The sequence below is a fragment of the Choloepus didactylus genome, chromosome 8 (genome assembly GCF_015220235.1).
Source record: "Choloepus didactylus isolate mChoDid1 chromosome 8, mChoDid1.pri, whole genome shotgun sequence".
In the NCBI taxonomy this organism is placed as follows: domain Eukaryota; kingdom Metazoa; phylum Chordata; class Mammalia; order Pilosa; family Megalonychidae; genus Choloepus; species Choloepus didactylus.
In genome coordinates, this window is record NC_051314.1 from 23,793,254 (window position 1) to 23,817,214 (window position 23,961).

Below are 23,961 nucleotides of genomic sequence, written 5' to 3' on the forward strand. Positions count from 1 at the left end.
AACTCAAGGATATATGAGTCCTGCCTCATAGAAAGGAAATATGCTATTAAGCCAAGCCCTCAATCTTGAGGCATACACTTAAAAAATTTATTTCTGTGATGACATAATGCCTAAGGGTCATCCCTTGAAAACCTCTTAGTGCTCAAATATGGTCTCTCTCTTAGCCAAACTCTACAAATGAACTCACTACTTTCCCCCCTACATGGGACTTGACTTCCAGGGATAACTTTCCTACCATGGGATTAGCAATGCTTTCTTGATCTCCACTGGGTATTGCCAACACTGTTCCTGAAAACCCTAAAGAATACCCAGGGTTCCATCTAAAAATTTATAAAAAAGTTATTTCTCCAGAATGTTATAAATCACCTAATCATCATTCTACTCCTTTTATTCAAACCTATACTTTTCAATTTACTTATTACTTTTGTTTTTCAGAGACTTAAAGCCTCCGGATTGTGCCTATGTCAGTTAAGCCCTGAAACCCAGAGGTACTGATCTCTCCAGGAACAGCAACCAGTTTCATTCCTCTACCCGATAAAGCCAATGCCCTTTTTCAGCATGAGGAAGTCAGAATGGTCATCACCCAGATATCCCTCAAGACAGGAATGGACAAACAAAAAGGGAGGATTTGTAACCAAGAAATTAAGAATTAGTAAATCATTAGTATGACTGAATCATTATATAGATGCCTTTTTCTTACTTTCTAGTATATTGTAAAATAGCCTAAAAGAAATAACCTGAAATTCCTGGAACCCACTGAACTGTAACCCAGATGCCTTGATCTTATGTTTGTGTAACTATACAACCTTTATCTTGTGACTGTAAAAACCTTGTAACTGGCCCCACTTGTACCCCCTTATCCTGTTTTACAATGTTAGAGTCTTACGATCACAAAGACAACCCTCAAATGGTTATTAATGAAGGAACTTGAGTCAGCCCAGCACTAACTCACCCCAATTCCTAAAGTATCTTAGTAGACAAAACTAAATCTAACCAAAATTGGCCAGTCTGATGTGTCCAGTAGCTTAAACTTTAACCTATAAGTGACCTATATCTCACTATAATACAAAAAATCATGCCCATCATAAGAAAACTGTCTTTTTCTTACATACTGGTTCTGTGACTGTTATCAGTTTGTGCATGCTCAATAATTAGATCATCTCTAACTTCATCATCTTGAGCCATTATACTTATTATCCTAAAGCCTCCCCATCTTTGATACTGTAAAACTTTCAGAGTTACTGCAGTTTGGGGAGACAGATTTTAGGCCAATGGGCCATTTGTTCTCCTTGCTCTGCATACCAATAAACTCTTTCTCCCTTTTGAAACCCCAGTGTCAAGACTGGCTGTTATGTGCATTGGGCAGAGAACCCTGTGTTCGATCGGTATCAGGAGTGATTGTTGGTGGAAAATAGAGGAAAAAGAAGAAACATGGCATGAGCACACAATTCCACCTAAGGGGAAGAAAAAATATGGCGGGGAAAAAGGATGTTAGAAGATTCCCCAGGAAGATCATAAAATTACTCAAGACAGGCTGGCACTGGCCATAAGAGGCAGAGAATAGCCTTGGAGTTTTCAAGCAGATCAGGCAGCATATGATCAGATTGTCAGAAACGTCTCCAATTCAAATTGTGCCTTAATATACCTAAGTGTTTCTGCAGAATACAGGAATTGTATAATTTCATTATCTTTCTGTTGATTTTAATAGAGTGGCTAATTGGACAAACGTTACTGATTTAAAAATAAGGAACTTCTGAAACCTTTGCCTTCGATTTAAAAAAAAAAAAAAAAGTCCAGTTCCATTTGTCAGTATTTCTCCATCACTCTCCCTCCCTTCACTCCTTTTAGCTTTCATTACCTGTTTGACGCTGACCAAATCACTTAGCTCTCCGAGTAGCGTTTTCTTCTCTATAAATGACAGCATTGGACTAGAATATCTATCCCTTCCACTCCTAAAAATGTGATTATGAAACTTCCAAAATGATAAAAGTAAACTACAATGAGACCTAATCAAATAGCTGTGGCTTCCAACATGGCTACTTCTGAATTTCCCAGATAATTCAGTTATCCATTTTTTTCCTAGAACAAGGTAACTTCTACCCAGAGCTGTTTCGGGGGCATTGAGATTCGTCCAGAAAAGTGTGGAAAATGTAAGGTATTCTTTCTATTTAAAAAGTGGCGAGAGTGCTAACAGCAAAATCTATTCCTTCCTATCTCCTTCGATTCAAAAAGCTTTCCGGGTTGCCACAAATAGATAAAACCTTTTCCCACACTCGAGTTCCCCTTCTTAGGGTTTATACGCATTCACCGACACAGGGACTGAAGCCCTTTACCCGCGTTGTTCCAACACCCCTTGCGTTCACCGAACAGCGAGAAGAGCCCTAGGTCCGGGGGCTCCCGCTAGCGTCGGGCGCGGACGGAAGAGGGGACGCCACACTTCCGGTGTCCCAGCCGGGAGCTCGCCACTCTTCCTGTTGATCCGGGTCCGCCGAGGGGAGGGCTGGGCAGGGAGGAGCACCAGGGGGCGGGGGCGGGCTCTGGGCAGAATCGGGGCCGCCGCGAGCTCCGAACGTCCGACTGGTGGCTTGAGTCTAGAGCACCTTCGACGGCCGCGCCTCCCGCCCTCAACCTCTCTGTCCGCCTCTCGGCCTGGCCGCGCGACACCATGCCCGCGGTGGACAAGCTCCTTCTGGAGGAGGCGTTGCAAGACAGCCCCCAGGTACCACCCGACGCTACAGCCTCCCTTGTTCGCAGGGGTGAGGCCGACGAGGCCCTTCCAGCCTCGGGGAAAGGACCGCGCCCCGGCCCGGGCACCTGCGGTAGTCTTCTGGGCCCCCTTCAGGGTGCCTCCGACCGAGGTTCCTCGTGGCTGAGGAGGGGGCGGGCCCGGCCGTGCGTCTTAGCTTGGGAGGCTCCGGAATGGGGGCACCCTCTGGCAGAGCTGGAGAACCCGGGAAAGCCCCCAGTGGCTGGAGTCATTGGGTCCTGACCCCTTCCCCTACTCAGCCGAAACTGAGTCTAAATGCTGGCTCCGTCGCTTACGAGCGGAGTACCCGGGCAAATATACCTCAGTTTTGTCCTCCGTGAAATAGGGATAATAATTGTGTCTCCCTCGTTGGGTTGTTAGGATTAAATGAGAAGGTGCCTGCAAAGCTGTTAATGGACAATGTTTGGTACAGAGTAAGGCGTTAAACTTTATTATTAATATTACTACTGCGATGCGGTAGTGGGACTTGGGGAATATAGCGCCAGAATGGGAAGCAATAGTTTGGATCTCTTTCCCAACGGTACCCGCCCTGCCTTTGGTACTGTTTCCCAGTTGTGAGTAGAAAATTACAATACCTGCCCCATTTGCACACAGGGGAACTTCATTAGCACATTCAAGGTGTTAGTCAAGTCCTTTGAGCTCTGAGATGAAATCTAGCGTGTAAATATAGCAGTGAGTGCAGAATGACTTTAGTTCATAATTCATTGCACCTTTCCCCAGGGAACGTTTGTTCTTCATTTAACTTTTCCCCAGCTTCATATCTGTTCTTCTGGTTCTGCGTCTTTGAGTTGTAAGCCTATTCCCTAGAGTCTCAACTCTGAAAAATTAAGATAGGATTCACCTGTTCTCGTTTCACAGTTTCACCTGTCTTCCCCTTTTCTCCTGAGTGAATTGTACCACCCCAGATGATTTTCAATGGATTCACCTACACCCACTGTGCATCTCTCCAGTTCAGAATAAGTAGTCAAAAGGGCTATATGCTTAGTTTTCTTGCTCCCATTTCTTTGTGAACATCCATGTGTAGACATGGAACTGTGAGTGAGCTGTGATTTTCTTTTGGCAAATTCACATCTTCTGGTGTAACTAACTTTTCAAAGGCCTCTTTTATACAGCACTGGCCTTTGGTGTTTTAATTGAGAGAACCAAAGGGTATATGGCATTTCATCCATCTTCACACCTGTTGTGTGGGTCTGAATATACTAAGTGTGGAATTTCTAATGATCATTCTGAGAAAGGATTTCTGTTTGCTTTGTGGTTGGGGAAACTGAGGTACATAGAGATATTGCTTTCCAAGCTGACCATGGTGATGGCTGAGCCAGAATAGATAGGTGAATTGCCTGATTCTCCATACCATCCTTGCTGATAAATCACATCCTGAATTTTGGGCTCTCAAATAATGAATACACACTATTTCTGAGTGGCCAGAAAAAATTGTTCAGCTGTGAGGAAGTAGGATGAGGACTGGAAACAAATCAGGAGACCTGGGTTCTAATTCTGGCTCTGACATTAACTTACGTGATTTGGGCAAGCCACTTAATTCCTGGCTTGGTTTTCTCATCTGCAGAAATCTGCAGAGCAAGGGACTTGGAGCATATGATCTTGGAGGTGCTTTAGAGCCTTAAAATGGTATCTTGTCTGCATGGTTTATAACTTTGAGCTTCTTTGTGGAAGGGGAGGTTTAGAGGCATTGCCATTACTATTTAATATTCCTCCTTACATAGGGAATTTATTTGTCACGGCTTTGAGACTTGTCACCCTACGAGGGTTCTTGGTAAGGTTTTTGTACAGAACAGAAGCCAGCTTTAAGGAAAATCTTTGATAATCATCAGCTCATAATTATTTATGTCTTGTATGTGGCATGTGCCAAGTGCAACTTTTTTTCCCCCCAATTTTATTGAGATATATTTATACACTATACAGACCAAGCCAAGTATACAATCACTGGCTCCTAGTGCAGCTTTTACATCAAAGGAGACTCAGACTTGGAACTGGAAGGAATCTAATCCAACTCCTTCATTTTTTGGGTAAAGAGTAAGAACAATAGCAAATGCATTTTATGCACCAGGCACCGATTTACATAAACTAGCTCTTTTTATCCTCCCAACGAAACTTTTGAAGTAGGTCCCCTGTTAAAATTATTGAGAAGTAAGAAGTTAAATAACTTGCCCAAGATTGCACATTAAAAAGTGGCAGAGCCAGGATTGAAACCCAGGTAGCCCAGCTGTGCTGGGGATATTGCTAAAGTTAGCACAACTACCTAGTGCCTGGCTTTTCTGTCATTGGTGACCTATAATGTTTCGCTCAAAGGAAAAGATCCTAAGAAACCATCTATTGTTCATTTCCTCTAGTTGTCTGTAGAGTAGTTATGAGGGTTGCTCCAGTAACCTCTCTGCATGTGATTAATCAAATGGACATAAAAACTTTTGTATCTGAACTGAGTTACCTAAGAAAAGCTGAATAGCAGTTGACCGACCTTCGACTCATCTATTCATTTCCTCCTTTTTTGGTTTGCATTTCTACACAATGTGTTATAAAACTAGTTTATATATTTCTGTTTACCTTGATATATGAGAGAATGTTTAGGGATTAAGACACTTGCTTCCATTGCTGTTTGTGAGCCTCTGCTATTGCCAGGTACTGCTAGGTGCTGGGAAGTTAATGGTAAGTAAGATAAGGGGGCATGCCCTCCACCAGCTCACAGGCTGTTCTGGGAGCCACATAAGTAAGGCAGCAGGCAGTTCTAGTACAGTGTGATAGGAACACAAATGCAGCTTTGAGCTACTGCAGCTCGCACTTCTTCAGGGGTATATTCTCATGTTCTATAAGTAGTACACTTTTGAGATAAGATGAAGACAAAAGCATTGTTGCTTGATTTTTTTTTTTTTTTAATTTTTTAAGTTGGCATAACTGAAGCACAGAGATATGAAAGACTCAATTCTGAGATTATGCAGTGAGTGGCCTAGCTGAGAACAGTCCTCTCTGTCCAAACCTTTCCTTTCTTTACTTGAGCAAGACACTGCGAAACATAACCTAAATTGTTTTCTATGTCTTATAGAGGGGCTTCTTCCCACTATACTCTTTGTTTATAACACATTTTTTCTTTTGGTAGACTTGATCCTACTGAAACATTTGTCTCCCTCTACCACCCTTTGGGTATAAGAACTTTTAATTGTTCTTGCTTAACAATCAGAATTAATAAAATTGTACCATTATACAATCATTTGCTATTCTTGAGAGTAAAAATTGTCTAGAACTATTTTATTAGGAGACACCCAGTTTCTTTACTCTAAGACAGAGATGGTAGAGATGATGTGGAGCTGAGGCTATATCCATAAGGCCTTTGGTTTTGTTTTTCTGGCTGAGCACACTTTTGAGATTATAAGGTAATAGAGAGAGGATGGAATTCAAATCCTGATTCTGCCACTGTTACCTTTGGCAAGTTATTCAGCCTCTCTGAGCTTGTGGAGTTTGTTTTGTTTTGTTTTTTGTTTCATTTATTCTAACTTCCCCTAAAACATTTATATCAAGATTTTGGGCTTGTGTTTTGATACATGTAAAATTAGAATAAAAATACCTACTTTAATGATGTTATTATGAAGGATAAGTAATGTGTACAAAGTGTGTGCATGTCTGCATGTCATGGTAGCTCTATAAACGATTGCTGTTACTGTGTTTTGAATAATACCCACTAGTGTCTGCTTGACTTTTGGGGGGATTTTGGGCAAGTGGTGTACCTTTGCCCGGTCCTTGGTCTCAATCCCTTATGTTACAAATAAAATGTTGAGTAAATATCATGCAGGTGATTGTGGATGTCAAAATAGTGCCTGAAATAGATGGGTGGAGTTTTCCTGCCAGTTCTAATGGATGTCATGGGACACATATCCAGAGTATTAAAAAACAAAACAAAACTGTTATGTAGTTGGCAGTTATCACAGGTGAGAGCATGACAGTAGGATGAACAAAAGAAGCCAGCACTAGACAGCCTGTATCCTGCCTCCATGGACTGTGGAACCAAAGACCATGGTCCCTGATGAAGCCCACCCTGCTGGGGTGAAGGAGGCAGCTCCTGCAGTAGAAGAAGCATGGCCTTTACAGCCCAGACCTGCTGCTTCCCAGCTGTGTGAGGTTGAGGTAGTTCCTTGACCATGATGAACCTCAGTTTCATCATCTGTAAAATAGGTTTAACATAGCGTAGTATCTGCCTCATGAGGTTGTTGGGAGGATTAAATGAAGTAACAAATGTTTAGTGCCCAGCACAGGGTCTCACACATAGGAGGTACAGAGTAAATGGTAGTTTTACTTTTCTTTCTGTCCTCTTTGTGCAGGACATTTGTGCAAACCCTCTCTTTTCAACTTCTACTCTGCCTTTGTATTTATTCCAAAGAGTATTAAAGTCAATAAATAGGACTCAACTAAAAAGATATCTGTAGTATTAATAAAAGTTACCTATTCTCAATGCACTCGTAACATTCCTTCCCACTCTCCTAGACATATTAGTTATAACAAAGAAAGGTACCAAAATTGAAATAAGCATTCTGGGCTTCCACAGCATTGTGTGCCATGAATACAAAGAGGTCCTATACTGTTAGGTGACATTTATAGATAACTATGGAGATAACAGGGTTATGAAATGAAATCATACATGTAAAGCACTTAGTGTCTGGTGTATAATAAACAGTAAAGTTCATTATCTTCATCATCATTGTCATCCCTGCTATTACTATACTTTAGACACTGGTAGGCATTTTATGTACATTGATTATGTCGTTAATCCTGCAAATTAGTGTCAGAACCTGGATTTGGACTAAGCACTGACACGGTGCCAAGGTTATCACAGACCCTTTGAGATGCTTCAGCAAACTATAAGCCCCTGGAAGAGCAGAGTCAGTTTTGTCATCTTTGAACCTCCATAGCCAGCACAGTGTTTTAGTATATGTTGGGTGAAGGCAGGGGTGTATGCCTGAATGAGTGAATGTTGAATGACAGGCCACCCACTCTAAGTTCTGAGAATGTCTTTTAAAAATGTTTCTTTTCTGAATAAAAAGTATATATTAAAGAGATGTAATGAAGAATTCTAAACCAGTGTTTTTCACCTACCCATTGACATCCATTAGTGAATTACTAAATCCAGTCGGTCATACCAGCATTTGTTTACAAATGTAATAGAATAGAACAGAATAGAAAAAAAAAATCAGTATTTGTATATTAATGATAAATATTGCTTGACGAAAATTTCCTTTGGGTCCTGATGGAAGATCTGTTTCTTACTGTGGATTATAATAACAAGAAATTTGAAGAACTCTTTTCTAACAAGTTGTACATGGTATGAACTATATGATGTTTCGTTTTCATTGAGAGCTTTTTAAAACATTATCTTACAGTTTCCTTATTCATTTATTTGCCCTTCACTTGTAATATTATGGTTCTTCTACTGATAAGGATTGGTACTAAAGAGAGTACTCTGGTCTCAGAGCAAGTATTTTTAGCCTTCAGGACACTGAGCAAAGTCAGGATAAGCATGTACTGTTCTGTAATGCACCAGAGTTTGTGGAAATCAGGGATAGAACCTGTGTGGTGGAAGGTAATGATCCAGAGGCCTCGGCTCCTGTTCTTTGGAGGTGCTTTGCGGTCAGCGATTGCTCTCTTACCTTAGGTAGGTTAGAAAAAGGAGGAGGAAATTGAAATTTATTTGCAGGGAAATAATGAGCCTTTGTTCTTTGTTAAGTCGTGTGGATATCACCTCATTAAAAGCATTTTGGTAACTTACTCTCCGTTCTGTGTCTGATGAGTTGTTTTCTGAAGTAGAGATCCCCTTACCACTAAAGTAGCATTTTAAATGCTCATTGTGCTGGATACATTAAAAAAAAATCCCTTGAGTAGATTTGGTCTCTTGTGTGATGCCTTGATGTCTCTTCATACATCATTCAGCATATAAACATTTCTTTAGTGCTTAATGTGTGCCAAGCACTGTGCATGAAAACCATAGGAATTCATCTAATGAAATTGCTCAGCTGCTCTCGGAGCACTGTGTAGCTAGCTAGTCTTCCTGAAGGAACTGGACTAGCATTCTGGTTAAGTTGCTGTTTGAGTCTTATGTCCATAGCTACCACTGGTGGGCCCAGGGTACATGAAATTTCCTGTCCATGAGTGTGAAAATTGGTTGCATAAAATATGACGAAAAACATTCTTTTCCTTAAAAGGAAAGAATGACACACTCCTGCAAGATGTCCAGATTGCAGAAAACCAGACAGATGGTTGACTGCTGGGTGATTATAGTGTAGCAGAGCTGGAGTTCTGACCACACCCCAGGTAAACAGATGGGCCTTGACTTTGAGTTCAGTTTATGGACTTGATTTAAAGGAGAGGCTGCCCTTTTTAACACCTTTTTTTATTGGATGGACTTTTGAATTGGTGCTTAGGTAGAGGCTAAAGTTGGGACTGATAATAGCCCTTTAGTCTTAATCTTTTAAAGATTAGCCCTGGTACTCAATTTTTATTCATTTTGCTTCTGCGTTATAGTCTAAAGGATTAGAAAAGGAAATCTAAATTAAAGCTCTAGGAATCAACTTGTACTGTATTAGCAATAAAAGAATAAATCAGAGAACTAACATGTACTGAACCTCCCCATTTCAGTTTGTGTGTGTGTTTTCTACTTCTTTTGTAACCTTTCCATTTAGACATAAAATAGACTCCTTTTCTTCTTTTCTTTCAGACTCGCTCTTTACTGAGTGTTTTCGAAGAAGATGCTGGCACCCTCACGGATTATACAAACCAGCTGCTCCAGGCGATGCAGCGTGTCTATGGAGCCCAGGTATGCTGCTGCCCCCTTACTTGGAGAGGAGCAGGGGAGGAGTCCTCTGCCCTCATCTTGAACTTTTCTCAGGAGGTTGAGAAATTTAAGCCAGAAAATCACCATTCAAAATTTTGGAATAAAATCAGAATTGTTTTTACTTCTCTTCACCTCAACAACTAAGGACCCTCTGTTTTTGTTGCTTAAGAAAGAGGGTAATTTTACTGTAACAGGAACCAGTAGAAAGGGGCCACAGAACTGCTTAAATTTTTTTCTTTTTAATTCAACCCCAGAGGGAAACATTTGAGTCTCCTCTTCCTATTATGAATGAGTGCGTTCAAGATTTTGAGACGTGTTCTTTATCTTTCTCATAAATGGGCAGTCTTAGATGTTGATGTGGGAGGGTAGAGATATTTTTTTGAAGTGCTTCCTCTGAAAAGACTTGAGTCACAGTTCTGAAACTATATGGGTGGCTCTTTGTTTTGAGGAACAAATACCTCTGGCTTGCAAAACCAAGGAAAATAAATTGCTGAGTAGCATCAATGAATCTTTTTAGGTTCAAGAAGTGTCTGTGTGTGTTGCTTTCTAAGAGAACATTTGTGAGTTACTTGAAAATAAAATTTATTGTTACACATCAAAATATTATGGCAACTGATAATTTTTATTATCAATTCCTTGCCATCTTAAATCTGTGTTATTTCTTTTTCTCCTCTATGATCTCCAAAGAAATACTATATTCAGTAGTATATAGCTCTTAATAATCATATATAGGCATTTATTATTGTATAGCTCTTAATACTAGTGTATACTCATTGATTATTATCATTGTTTTTTATATTATTCATTCATTTATCCAATAGATATTTTAAAGACTTTATGTGCAAGGCACTGTTCTAAGTTCTGAGCAAAGGGCAATAAACAAAAATTCCTTTTCTGTGGAACTGACATTTTAGTGGGGGACAGCAGACAATGAACAAGATAAATATGTAAAGTTTATAGTGCGTTAGTTGTTGATATAGTCTATGGGAGAAAATAAACATGGGAAAAGGGGTATGGGGACTAGCAACCTAAATAGGATAGTTGAGGAAGTCCTAGCTGACAGTTGAACAACTTTTAAATGAGAGAGACAACTTTGTAATATAGTCAGTAATCATTGCAAAATTTTTTGAGAAGAATGAGAAAGACAATTTTGAAAGGTAGGACAGGTATTTTCAAGGAAGTGTTCCTGTTGCAACTATCATTAGGATTACTATAATAAAGAGTGAGGTTTATGATAAAGAATATTATGGACTGCAGTGAGGATCATGCATTTTAAACTGTGCAGAGAACACTTTTCATGCAGCATAGTAGATGATCAGTTAATGCTTGAATAGAATTAAACATTAATGTAACACTATTTGAGTGCCAGCTGTAGTTTAGGCACTATGTGATTATTGAAATAAGGAGATTCAATCCCTGCTGTTAGGGTTAGGAAGACAGACAAAACGTTTACCAGAGCATTAGGGCTGCCAGGAGAGGAGGGTCACCAAACCCAAAGCAATCATGGTAGGCACCGAGAAGGGGAATCATTATGATTGTTGAGATTTATTGAATACTTAACAGCTTCCAGGCATTGTTTCAGAGATTTTGCATTGATTATCTCATTTAATTTCCCCAACAGCTTTGTGATACGGGTATTGGTATTACCCCATTTTATGGGTCAGAAGATGGATTCTGAAGATGAGTAACTTGTCCAAGTCCATCCAGTTAATACATGGCAGAGCAAGTCTGCCTGAAGCCAAAGCCCAAATTTTCAGCCACTAACCATGGGTTGGTGACATGAACTAGGGAAATCACAGTAGAAGTGGAAGGAAATTGGTGAATTTCAGAAGTTTTTAGGAGGCATATTGGTGTTGGATTAGATATGAAGAGGTGGAATGGGTGAGGGCTGAATCAAGAATGACACTCAGGTCTTGACTTGAACAGCAGGGTGGATAGATGGGAGAACAGGAAGAAGAGCATGGTATGTGGGGGTGGTGGGTGGCACAGGGTGGCAGATGTCAGAGTATGCAGACCACAATTCTGTCTTGAAAGGCTAAATTTTAGGTGTCCATGGAACATCAGAGTGGGGAGAGAAACCTTGATGAAAGGTCAGATTCAGAATTCAGGGCTGGAGATATAGGTGTGCAAACTATAATATTTGCAAGTATAACTTATTAGACTAATTTTAACAACCAAAAGAAGCATGAACTCATTGGTAATTTTGTTTGTCTATTTCTTTTGGTAAGACATTCAGACTTTGGAGACATGAGCAGTTGTTGACTTTTTTTTTTTTTTTTTAACTGATCTTATGCCTGCACCTGCTTGCTATTTGAATTTTGTCATTAAATAATTTGTCTTTTTTGGCCTAAAAGCCCTAAGGCTTAAGGGAGTGTGTCTCTGCTGCTCCCAAAAATCTCTGTTCAGCCTTTCCATGTCTGTCAGAATCAATTACTTGGAGATATCCAAACACCCTCTTATGCCTTTTTTCTTTTAAACCAGATAACTATATTTTGCCAAAATTAAGTGGGTCTTGCATTCCAAGAGGCTGTAACTGGCTTTTAATTCACACCACATGACCGTCACGTGGTTTCTCTTGCTGGCCAGAAACCCTTCCTCCTGCCTCAGAGTTTCCTGCAGCAGATGCTAGTGAGAATGTGTAGTTAGTGCTGCCAAACTCAGTGATTCACATTTAGATTGGCTGGGTCAGGGTCAGTAGGTTTTTCAGATTTATTTGAAAGCTCAGGTGTTTTTAGTTTTGTTATTTTTTTAATTAAAAAAAAAACTTCTGGCTCTTCCTTTGGACAGTTTGATATATGTGTGTGTGTGTGTGTGTGTGTGTGTGTGTGTATAAAAAGATAGTAATGCTTCTCAGTGTTTTTATTCAAATTTTTACCTGATTTCTGTTTTCTTGGTTTATTTCATTTTGTTCCTTAAAGACTGTATACACTTGCATATGTTGATTTGATTAGTAGAGTTTTATAATTTCATGCTTTAAAACAGAGGCACTTAGCAAGATTCACTTTCTCATTATTATATTTTAAAAGTCAGGTTTATGCTGTTGATAAATGATAAATATTTCTAAAAGTTATTTTAGTCAGAGCACATGGAAACTTTCTGGATTTTGATATAGTTAATGCCCTTCAGACCTTAGTTTGAGAAAGAGGAAGATCAAGAAAAACTAGAGAAAAGTTGTGTAGGCAGTTTTGCTAACTGGCTGTTTCATTGGAAAATTTTAAATTTTATTTGGCTTAAGCTCTAGCAGAAAGCTATAGGCAGTGGCTATTTTTAGCATCTCACACAGACCCTGAAGTCACATCTGGTCACTTAACTGTCAAATGTTCCTTTGCACATGGTGGGAACTGAGTACTCTATTGTGGGTCATTTGAGTGAAAGAAGCTGTATACATTTGTAATGCATTAACAAAGCAGATACTTTTTTCTTAGAAAGATCTGCTATTTTTTCAAAGTACTGACTAAAGTTAAAAACTTTATATACATATTCAGTTAAATCTGCTCAGATTTTGTGCTTAAGATACTTGATATAATACTTGTTTTGATTCTGCATATCTGCCATAATTTTGTTTCTTTCTTAAAGAGGTTTAACATTTTATATTTTTAAATGGATTTATTAGGATCTCACAATGAAATTAATTTAGATAATCTTATTCCTCTTCTCTCAGATATTTTACTGAGAAAACAGGGGCAGGTGAAGCGATGTTCCTGGCTGCCAGCAGTAAGGCTGTTACCATCAGTATTAATGAAACCTGGAAACTCTTGCAACCTTTGTTTCTCCTTTAACAGGTGACCAGCCTCTGTAGTTGTCTCCTTCAGTCTGGATGGAATTGTGTGTGTGTTTTGTTTTTGTTCTTTAAAGTAAAATTTTGGATGGAATTTTTTGAGCGAGAGCCATGGCTAAGACTCTTTCTTCAGCACAATAGGCTTAATCAGTCATTTCTCTGCACCTGTTCTTAACCAGACCTTTTGGATGGAGTTCAGAACTACTGATCCTAAAAACAACAAACCTGAATTGAGGTGGGAATAGTATCTTCTCAAATTGGGTAACGATGGTGGGAGGAGATAAGAGTAAAATACTTCAAAGGGAAAACGTGCATAAATTTGGTATAATAAAAAAGAAAGTGTTTTTCTTTGAGAATGACTATAAATACAGATATCAAGCTAAACAAATTAATGTACCTATTGGGAAACAAAATGAGAGTAGTGGGCATCTAAGAGTGTGAGCTGTATATTTTAGTAATAAAAATAATACCCTCCCTTTATTAGGCACATAAAAGTGCCAGGTACCAGGCTAAGCATCTTTCCTGTGCATTATCTCTTTTAGTTTTCATAACAAAGGAGAGGTATTATTATAGTACACATTTACACATAATGAAACTAAGACTCAGAGAGGTTATGTAGTGTGCCTAATGTCACACAGCTGATGAGTAGCAGAACCAAAATTTGTACTCACGTCTTTGACTTCAAAACTTGCTTTCTCACTCTTTAGCACTATGCTGTACTCTTGATACACTAGTCTCCAGAAATGGCAGTAGAGGCTGAGGAGGTGTGAGCTTTAAAGATCATTCTTAGAACAACTCCCATCTATCAGCCTAGCATCTTTATAGTATGTTAGAGATGGGAGACAATTCCTTTTTGTATTCCAAGATAACTTTCCTTGTTTACTTTGTTTTTATTCATAATTGTTTTAATCAGTGCATTTTAGCAGCCCTGCAAAGAAGTCAAATTGAGGTTTTCACAGTAGGGACTGAGAAGGAATGTGTATGTAGCTTCCCCATGAGGGAGCTGAGTGCGTGAGTGGTTCTGAAAATGTCATAGACTTGGGTTCCTGCACTTGGTTTGCATGTGTGGTCTACAACTTTCCCTCATGCTGGCATTGAAGGCTTTCAAATTGCCATGAAAAATTGTTCCGGCTAGTTTCTTTCACTTAGGTACAAGGGTTACGTGGGTGACTTTGGAATCAGACAGATCTGAGTTCCAATCTTGGCTTAGCCACTTCCTCTGTGACCTTGGGCAAGTCATTTCATTGCCTGAGTTTCCTTCTCTGCTGAACAGACGTGGTAATAACACCCACCTTGTAGGGTTGTTGTGAGAGTAAATAGAATTAAGACCTGCAAAGTGCTGACTAAGAGCAGTGTCTGACATAAAGTGCTCTCTTCAGTTAATAAACCATCTTCCAAGTCTCATAATAATAATAGTTATGATGGCCCTGAACACTGGGACTGTAATTTGGTTAAATAGGCTTGGTTCTCTGATCCTGATTTTCTTGAAGGAGCAGTCTACACTTGCTTTCTTCACTTCCTCCCTGGTTATTTGATATTTGCTTCTCCAGTTGCATCATTCTGGTCTCCTTCTCCCCCCTTGAGCTTGAACAGGAGCTCTTACTGCTGTGGTCCACAGCATCTCTCCACCCGGAGCCCCTGGGCAGCATCTGATAATGTTAACGTCATACCCCTTGAAACTGTCCTCCTTTAGTTTCTGGGAAAAGATCCCTCCTATTTCTCCTCCTATCTCTGCCCATCATTTCTGGTATCCTTTTGCTGCCTACCCCTTAAATCTTGGTGATCTCCAGAATTTCACTGGAAGCCTCCTTCTCTGGTTAGTCCCGGTTTGTTCCCTGGGCAAGATCGCTTCAGCCTGGCCATTTCTGAATCTCTGTTTCTAGCTCTTGTCTGTTTCCTGAGCTGTAAGTCTTTTTTACAAACAATTCTTGCCTGTTGTCGCTGTGCAGAGTGAGGCATTTTCAGCTCTTATTTGGGCTGCTGCAGCAGTCTCCTCATCAGTCTTCCTGTCTTGAGGAAGATTTCTTTCCTCTTCAATTCTTGCTCTACTTTACAGCTAGATACAAATCAATCATATCAAAATTTCCCTTCACCTCCCCCTCTTAAGATGCTTCTGTGGCTGCCCATAACCCCTGTGGCAAATATGTAAATGCCACAGCAAGGCACATGAAGCTCTTCATGAGCTAAGTATCAGCCTACTCCATCCTCATCTCTGGCTGTTTCTGAATGTACCACACCCTCTACATACCCCGTGACTGCTGTGCCATTCCTGCTGCCAGGCATCCACAAACCTGTTGCCCTGGTAGATGACCTTCTCAGCCATTAAGACTACCTCAAGTCTGAGACGGTATCTCTGACACCTTTTCTTTTTCTCTTCTGTCCTGGCCAAAATACCCTTCACTTGTGTACCCTGATGCCCTGAATACTTCTTGGTCAGAGGACTTGAGGTGCAGTAGGGGGTTCCTTGTCCCTTTGTGGGCTGTGAGGTCCCAGAGAGCAGATTGTATGTGTCTAATGCCCAGGATCATGCCTTTCTCATTCAATGTTTGATAAGCGGGTATTGAGTGAAGAACTGAATTCGGGATGTCTCCATGTAAGAGTCAGAACATCCCAACCATACTCTTTCATGTCGTTTCCAAACCTGTATTCCTTAGCTGAGGACACTGTCATCCATCTGGTTACCCCAACTGGAAACCTAGTTTTCTCTGACTCTTCTTTCTTTCTCACTGGCTGTAGTAGTTTTCGCCCCAGAAATACCTCTCAGATTTATGCCTTCTACTCCACTTTCTGACTGATCCCTAGCCACCCTCCCTCTTTTTTTATCTCTCATTTCACTTCTTCAGATGGTCTCTAGACTAGTTACCCTCATGCTGTTCTTGCTCCCTCCTCAGTGTTTCCACTGTAGCCATTCATGGTTTTTCTTTAGCTCATATCTGATTTTGTCATTCTCCTGCCCAAGAAGTTTCCCCGTTGCCTCCAGAATAGAGTCGAAGGCCTCAGCAGGCATCTCTTTCTGGTCTGCTCCAAACAGTTTTCCAGCTTTGTTGTACTGCACTCCTCACTGCTTCCTCCGTGCATACTGTCTTAAGCAGCTGCTGGCCTAGTGCAACCCAGGACCCCCAGCTTTGCTGTAAGCACTGGGATGAATGAGACTTTCATCCTCTTGGCTTTAGGCAACCTCTCTGGCCAAATGTTCAGTGTAGATCCAAGCAAATCCTACATTGTGACTTTTGACTCCAAGAAGATTTCTTTTGGCCCTGCTCCCCAGCCTCTTCATTCATATTCACCAAGGATGGTGCTGCTTGCAGAACCTTGGGTTGGTTTCAAGTGACAGTTGCAGTTGGTAAGTGCTTTATGCCACACAGTAAGAAAAAGCATTTCCTTGCCAAAACTCAGTTTTCCTTTCAGGTTGCTATATTGCTCATCTGTCTGCCTTGGCAACCACCTTGGGAGTTTCTGCTTAACATGGTAGATACTGTTAATAAGCCTTTTGTGAGATATCTTTTTTATGGATTCTTATGAGGCATCAAATAGTGTAGATAGTAGCCAGAGAGCTATTCCACAGTGTTAAAAGGAATCTTACCCATAGAAGTCCATTTAGAATCTATATCTTAGGTCACCTTTTTTGCTGGACTACAGCTAGAAAAGTATAGGAGTTATGTTCATATCTGAAGGTCTTCTGAGGCCTTCCTACCTGGGTATTAACTAGAAATGATTTTGGACTTTGCATCACAATAGCATGGTGTCGAGAACTTGGGCTTCAGATGCAGAGTTCAGCACACTTGATCTGCCAGTTACTAGTTGTATGATTTTAGAAAGTTATTTATCCTTTTTGAACCTTAGTTTCCTCATTTGTAAAATGGGAATAATAGTACCTCCTTCGTAGGTGCATAGTAGTAAGGATTAAATGTGCAAATAGAAGAAAAGTGCTTAACAACGTCAAGTACCTAGAAAAGACTCAATGAATGTTAGCAGCTATCTTTTATTCTTATTACTAATATTTACTCATCATCCAGGCTTCAGTTTTGCAAGTCTTATGCAGAGAAAATTATGCTGACTTAAATCACAGGGTGTGGATTAATTAGCTCATGTTGGTAAATCATTTCATAAAAGCCTTTGTTCTTAATAGATTTAAGTATGAGGAAGGTTAAAGTTGGTCTGATTCAAAAACCTTTTCACATAGCATGCTCTGTATAGGAGAGATTCCTGTTTCTTTTATTTTGTTTCTTTCTTTTTATTTTCAAGGCCATTTTGTGGATATACTTTCCAGTGGAATTATACTAGTAGAACAGAATCTTAATTGGCCTTGCAGCCTGAAATCACACATATTTGAAAGTACACAGCATAAGGTATTTCCAGGAGAGACCTGGCAGAATCCAGTTGTACAAAGTAGTCTTGGAAAGCAGCTCTTGATGTTGTGATCCCTTCTTCCCTGAACTATGGTGGAGTTTGTGTGAGTGGTACATGAGTGTTCTCCCCTTTAATCAGCCTTGGGTGCAATCTGACTGATGGTGGCAGCTTTCTGGCAGGTTTTTCCATTACTATTCAGAGCACTTGCCAGTGAGTTAAAAAGAAGAGAATTCAAGTTGTTTGTAATGATGGCCTGGAAGATGATGATTATTAATCTGTTGACCAGTCTCGAAAGGATACAAATAGGAGGAAGTCATATTTTTGTGTTAGTTAAAATAAAGAATGAATTCGAAGAGTGGAAAACTTTTGAATCTGAAATTAATGGAGTGCCTCTTGAGGGAGGTGTGGCAGAAGAGTGGATCTTTTAAGACATTTACTGTTTATAGCAGGGTCAGCAAAGTATGACCGTTGAGTTGGCTTCTTGTTTTTATAAATGAGGTTTCATTGGAATGAAGCCAAACTCATTTGTTTATGTAATGTTTATGGCGGTTTTCATGCCACAATAGCAGAGTTCAGTAGCTATGACACAGACCATATGGCCTATAAGACAAAAATATTTACTCTTTGCCACTTACAGAAAACGTTTGCCAAGCCTGATCTAACATAGGTCTTCTCATTTCTGAGCTCTTTAGTAGGACATGAGTTCATAGAGAGTATTTAGGAGAGTGGATTTTAGAATCGGACACACCTGGATTCACATCACAGCCCTACCACTAACTAGCTATTGGGTAGGTGGCTTAACCTCTCTGTGCCTCAGTTTCCTTATCTATAAAATTGAGTTAATAATAGAACCCATCTCACAGGGTTGTCAGAATTAATTGAAGCAGTGCAGTAGAATGCACTTAGTGTAGCATCTGGCATGAATTAAGTGCTTAGTAAATGTTAGCTACTATTGTTAGTGTCATTCTGTGGCTCTGGAAATTATACTCCATATTTTGTTACCCCCAGGCAAATGTCAAGTTAGTGGAACAAATCCCTCTTAAACCCACTGCTATTAACTCAGGGAAGAGGAGCGAGGGATTTTCTGATAGAGCAGAGTATAAGCCTGGTGAGCTGGGATAAGTCCCTTGACCCCTGTACTCTGATCTTCAAAACAACACTCTGTTAAAGATGGTCAACAGGGAATATTTCCCAGCTGATTGCTTCATCATTCCATGTTCAGTCTTCATATTCTGTTGCCTCCCATTTGTGATATTTCCATGTAGGGTTAGGAGGTATTTTTCTCTCAGACACACATGATTCCAGACATTGTTTTTAAAGTTGAAATTTAGATGAACCTTCTAACTCTGTTCATTCATTCTTTCATTCATTCATTCAACAACATTTATTGAGTGTCTGCTATGTTCTAAGAAGTGTTGCATGTTCCTAAGTGAAGGACATAGTGCTTGTGGATTTGCTCTCTTGCCTCCTTGGCTACATGACCACCAGCTCTAATTAATTTTGAAAGGGGTAGCACACCAGATGTCAAAGCCAGGAGCTGTCATTATATTTGCCTGACTTTATGCTGGGGAAGAAAGGAGGAGAAAATCATACCCTCATGGTCTGTTAATGCCTGTTCCTTGGAGCAAATGGAGGAAGTAGGGGAACAGTTTATCAGAGAGTCTGCAAAGAGGGCCCAGAAAAGTGGAATTGGGCTCTGATGAGTCCTGCAAAAGGGGACCATGAAAAATATATCAACCTCCTGCAGAGGTCAGGGCTTACTTTAAAGAAACAGCAAACCCTGGAGAATTAGAAACTAAGGCCAAGACCAAGAAGATAGGCCAGTGCCCTCTCCTCATCTGCACTAGGGTAGACCCAGTGGTTCTCCCCCTCTCTTAGAAAAAAGCCCTGGATCTGAAGAGAAGCTTTAACTGACCTTTAGAAATGTAAGGCATGTTTTTTTTTTTTTGGTTGGGACACATTAGTGGTGGTAGAATAGAGGTAGAAAACTGCTGTGCAGCCAGAGATTAGAAAATGAACAGTATTAGCCTATGAAAAATAATATAAAACAGGAGGCCCAGGGCATTGCAGCTCTTAAAGAACAGTCCTTTCCTCAGGTTTTCTGTGACAGTTGGCTTTAGTTGTGCTTCTATGTTACCACCTATCATTACCAACTTAGTGCTCTTAATTCTGGTAGAATCTGATCAAATTCCCACTGCACTTAAATCCCGGGCCATGGGGTCCTGCATGCTCTCATCTCTGCCAGCATTGCCAGCCTTGTCTTACCTCCACATCCTGCACCCCTTGCCCCAGCTACACTCTACTTTATAGTTTTTCAAATAGGCTGTGTTCTTCTTCTACATGGTGGTCCCGCCTTGTCCCCATGGTTAACTCTTAGTCTTTGTTCTAGTGTCTGCTGTATTGGAGATCATCTAGGTCCTCCCATTATAGCCTTCCAATGCATCCAGTATTTCAGTCTGTATCACATTTGTATTTTATGATATCTCTTCCCCAAAAAGCCCCATGACAATAGGAAGCATGTCTTCATTGTTCATCCTTGTACACCTGTGCTTTTAGCATAATGTTTGACATGTTATAATTGCTTACTACATTTGTTGCCTGACTGAATGGCCAGAAGAGCAGTAATTTGTGGAGAGTTTAAAAAAATAGTCAACTTTAACCTCTTGATTTGTTTTTGTTTTGCTTCCAAATAATTTTGAACAAAACATCTTATTATTTCACAGGCACATAAACATATTATTTTTTAATGGATTCTCTTGGGTGGCTTTTTTTTGTTGGCTATATATACATTGGACAAATCTTACTTACTTTTCTCTTTTCCCTGTAGAATGAAATGTGCCTGGCCACTCAGCAGCTTTCAAAGCAACTGCTGGCATATGAAAAACAGGTAACATGATACGTGGATATGATGCTATTCTCAGTACCCTCTGAAGTGGAGTTTTTTTGAAAAGGAATTCTCCAGAGGTGTCCTCTAGAGGCTGGCCTGCCTGCCTACCTGCCTGCCTCCCTCCCTCTCTCCCTTCCTTCCTTCTTCCTTTCTTACCTCCTTTCCTTACTCCTTCCCTCAACTCCCTCCCTTCCCTCTTTCTCTTCCCTCCTCTTCCTCCCTTTCCTCCTTTCTCTCCCTTCTCTCTCCCTTCCCTCTTTCCCTCATTCTCTCATTCCCTTCTTCCTTCCCTTCCTTTTTTTCATACTTTTTTTTTTTTTAACCTTGTCTTTCTGTCTTTCCTTTCCACTGGTAATTATCCCATAGCCTGTAGAGTTAATCAGCTGCCCCTTGAGGGTTCATAGTCTCTGAGTGACTACAACCAAATCACTAAGCCATTTCAGGAAATAAATACTCAGACTCCATTATATCCAAACAAAAGGGTGATGGCCAAGAAAGGAATGACTAGATCAGGGCAGCTGAGTACATTGCGAGGGCAGACAAGGGTGAACTCTTCTTCACTTAGACACTTGTGGCATGTTGTGATCTTAGGAGAAGAGCAGAAGTCTGTGTGGAGGGCAGGGTTTTGTGGGGGTGATGCTGTAGTGCTGAATTCTCTAGTATTCATATGACGCCTGGTTCTTTTATTCTTTGTCTTAGAATTTTGCTCTTGGCAAAGGAGATGAAGAAGTGATTACTACCCTCCACTATTTTTCCAAAGTGGTAGATGAGGTAAGATAGCAACATGGCAAACTTTTGATTCTTTGTTGAACTTTTTTAATCTTTATTTTGGCCCACTTTCCATTTATAGGTATTTAATTAAATATCTGAGAAGTTCTTACAGCTTTGTTGATCTTCCAAGAGTCATTTCATAAGGGAGGTTGCATACTATTATGTTTGTTTCTGATTTGAGGGAAAAGGCTGTGTGTTCTGGTTTGCTAAAGCTGCTGGAATGCAATATACCAGAATTGGTTTGGCTTTTTTGAGGGGGATTTACTAAGTTAAAAATTTACAGTTCTAAAGCCATAAAAGTGTCCAAACTAAGGCATCAACAAGAGGATACCTTCACTGAAGAAAGGCCAGTGGTGTCTGGAACACCTCTGTCAGCTGGGAAGGCGCATGGCTGCCGTTTGCTGGTCCTTTGCTCCTAGGTTGCATTGCTTTCAGCTTCTGATTCAAGTGGTTTTCTCTTTAAGTGTTTGTGGGTTGTCTCTTAGCTTTTCCGGGGCAAACTCTGGGCTTCATCTCTTGGCTTAGCATCTCCAAATGTCTTTCTGTTTTTATCTCCAAGTGTCTGGATCTGTGTTGACTCTGGGCTCTGAGCTCTCTCTTTCTCCCTAAGCTCTCTTAAGGACTCCAGTAAACTAATTAAGACCCACCTTGAGTGGGCAGGGTCACATCTCCATGGAAATAATCTAATCAAAAGGTCCCATCCATAGTAAGTCTGCCCCCTCAAGAGTGGATTAAAAGAACAAAGTCTTTTATGAGGTACATAACAGATTCAAACCAGCACAGTTTGACATACATGAACAATATACAAGAAGGAAGAGTTCTAAGAATTTTTTTTCCTAAGGATGGTTTCATGCAACTGTTCTTCTAGCTATATTGTACAATATATTTGGAATATTTGTCAAAGCAGATTATAGGAAAAGGACATAAATCTAAATGTAAAAATTACAAGAGCTCAAATGCAATAAATAGTGTGCATAACCCTCTGCAAAAGTAGGTAGGTATAAAGAATCCCGTACTTCAAAGAGTTTGCAATACTTAAAATAGAAACACTGTGATAAAGAATAAGCAAAAGGTGGGAAGATGGCAGAGTAAGGCACTCCAGGACAAAGTCTTCCCACCAAAACAACTAATAAACAGGCAGGAACTGTCTGAAACACCTATTTTGAAACTCTGGAAGCTAGAAGAGCACTGTACAGCATCCAGGGAAGAGTGGGAAGATGAGGCTAATCCATTATGGTAAAGAACAGTAAATCACTCTCTCCATGCAGCAGCTACCAGTGCCCATCCCCTGATCTGGCATGTGGCCACTGTGGGACCCAGCCCCTGGCTAGCTCTCTGTTGACAGAAAAGGACATAAAAATCCTCTTCTCCAAGAGCAGGGTTGGATATGGCTGATCGCTGGTCACAGCTTTTGATTAGCGAATTTCGATCGCTGGGGGCCCAGCTCTAAGGGCAGTCATTATTTCAACTCACCCACATAAAGGTGGTGGCAGCCATTGTTTGAAGATGAAAATGTGGACGTATCAAACAAAGCCTTTTAAAAAATGATCTTAAAAATGTGTAAGGAGATGAAGGAAGATATAGAGAAAGAAATAAATGATACCAGGAAGACAATGAGTGAGCAATATGAGAGTTTAAGTAAAAAGATAAAAATTGTAAAAAGAAACCCGACAGACTTACTGGAGTTGAAGACCACAATAACTGAAATGAAAAATGCCCAGGAGGGTTTCAAGAGCAGATTGGAACTGGCAGGAATCAGTGAGAAAGAGAAAGAATCCGTGACCTTGAAGACAAGACACTTGGGATGAGTCAGGCTAAAGAGCAGAAAGAAGAAAGAAATATTAAAAGCAAAAATAGCCTATGACAGTTATGGGACACCATCAAGCACACCAATATACACATCATGGGTGCCCCAGAAGCAAAAGAGAGAAAGAAGAGGAATAGTCAAAGAAATAATGGCAGAGAAGTTCCCAAACTTAGTAAAAGACGTGAATATGCATATCCAAGAAGCCCAGATAACACCTCACAGGGTAAACATAAAGAAGAATACACCCAGTCATATATTGATCACGGTATCTAATGCAAAGGACAAGGAGAGTGTTCTGAAAGCTGCAAGAGAAAAGCAACAAACATGTTACAAGAGAGTCCCACTTAGATTGACTGCCATTTCTCATCAGAAACCATGGAGGCAAGAAGGCAGTGGGTTGAAATACTTAATGTGCTAAAAGAAAACAATTGCCAGCCAAGTGTTTTATACAGGGCAAGACTGTCTTTCAAAAATTGGACGGAAATTGACATTCTCAGATAAACAAAATCTGAGGGAGTTCATCACCAGTAGACCTGCCCTACAAGCAATGCTAAGGAGAGTTCTTCAGAGTGAAAGGAAAGGACACTAGACAGTGGTTCAAAGCAGCATAAAGAAATAAAGAACTGTGGTAAAGGTAACCAATTGACTAATTATAAATGCCAGTATTATTGTATTGTGTTGTTTGGTATGTAATTCCACTTCTTATTCCTACAGGTGCTAAAAGGCAAATGCGTAAAAAGTGATGGTAAATCTAGGCTTTTGGAAATACAAT

The 23,961-nt window shown here is 40.2% G+C and overlaps 1 protein-coding gene across 3 annotated transcripts in view; it reads left to right on the plus strand.

Moving 5' to 3' along the window:
• The first annotated feature begins 2,535 nt into the window (after positions 1-2,535).
• APPL2 (adaptor protein, phosphotyrosine interacting with PH domain and leucine zipper 2) overlaps positions 2,536-23,961 on the plus strand; it is a 69,035-nt gene continuing 47,609 nt past the window's right edge. For 2 of the 3 annotated variants that reach the window (XM_037847852.1, XM_037847853.1), the window contains exons 1-4: positions 2,536-2,719; positions 9,480-9,578; positions 20,552-20,611; positions 21,311-21,382. In XM_037847852.1, the coding sequence (XP_037703780.1) occupies positions 2,666-2,719; positions 9,480-9,578; positions 20,552-20,611; positions 21,311-21,382 (285 nt within the window). In that variant the 5' untranslated portion in view covers positions 2,536-2,665. Of the gene's footprint in view, positions 2,720-9,479; positions 9,579-13,351; positions 13,379-20,551; positions 20,612-21,310; positions 21,383-23,961 lie in introns of those variants that run through there. The other variant, XM_037847854.1, reaches the window with a different exon arrangement.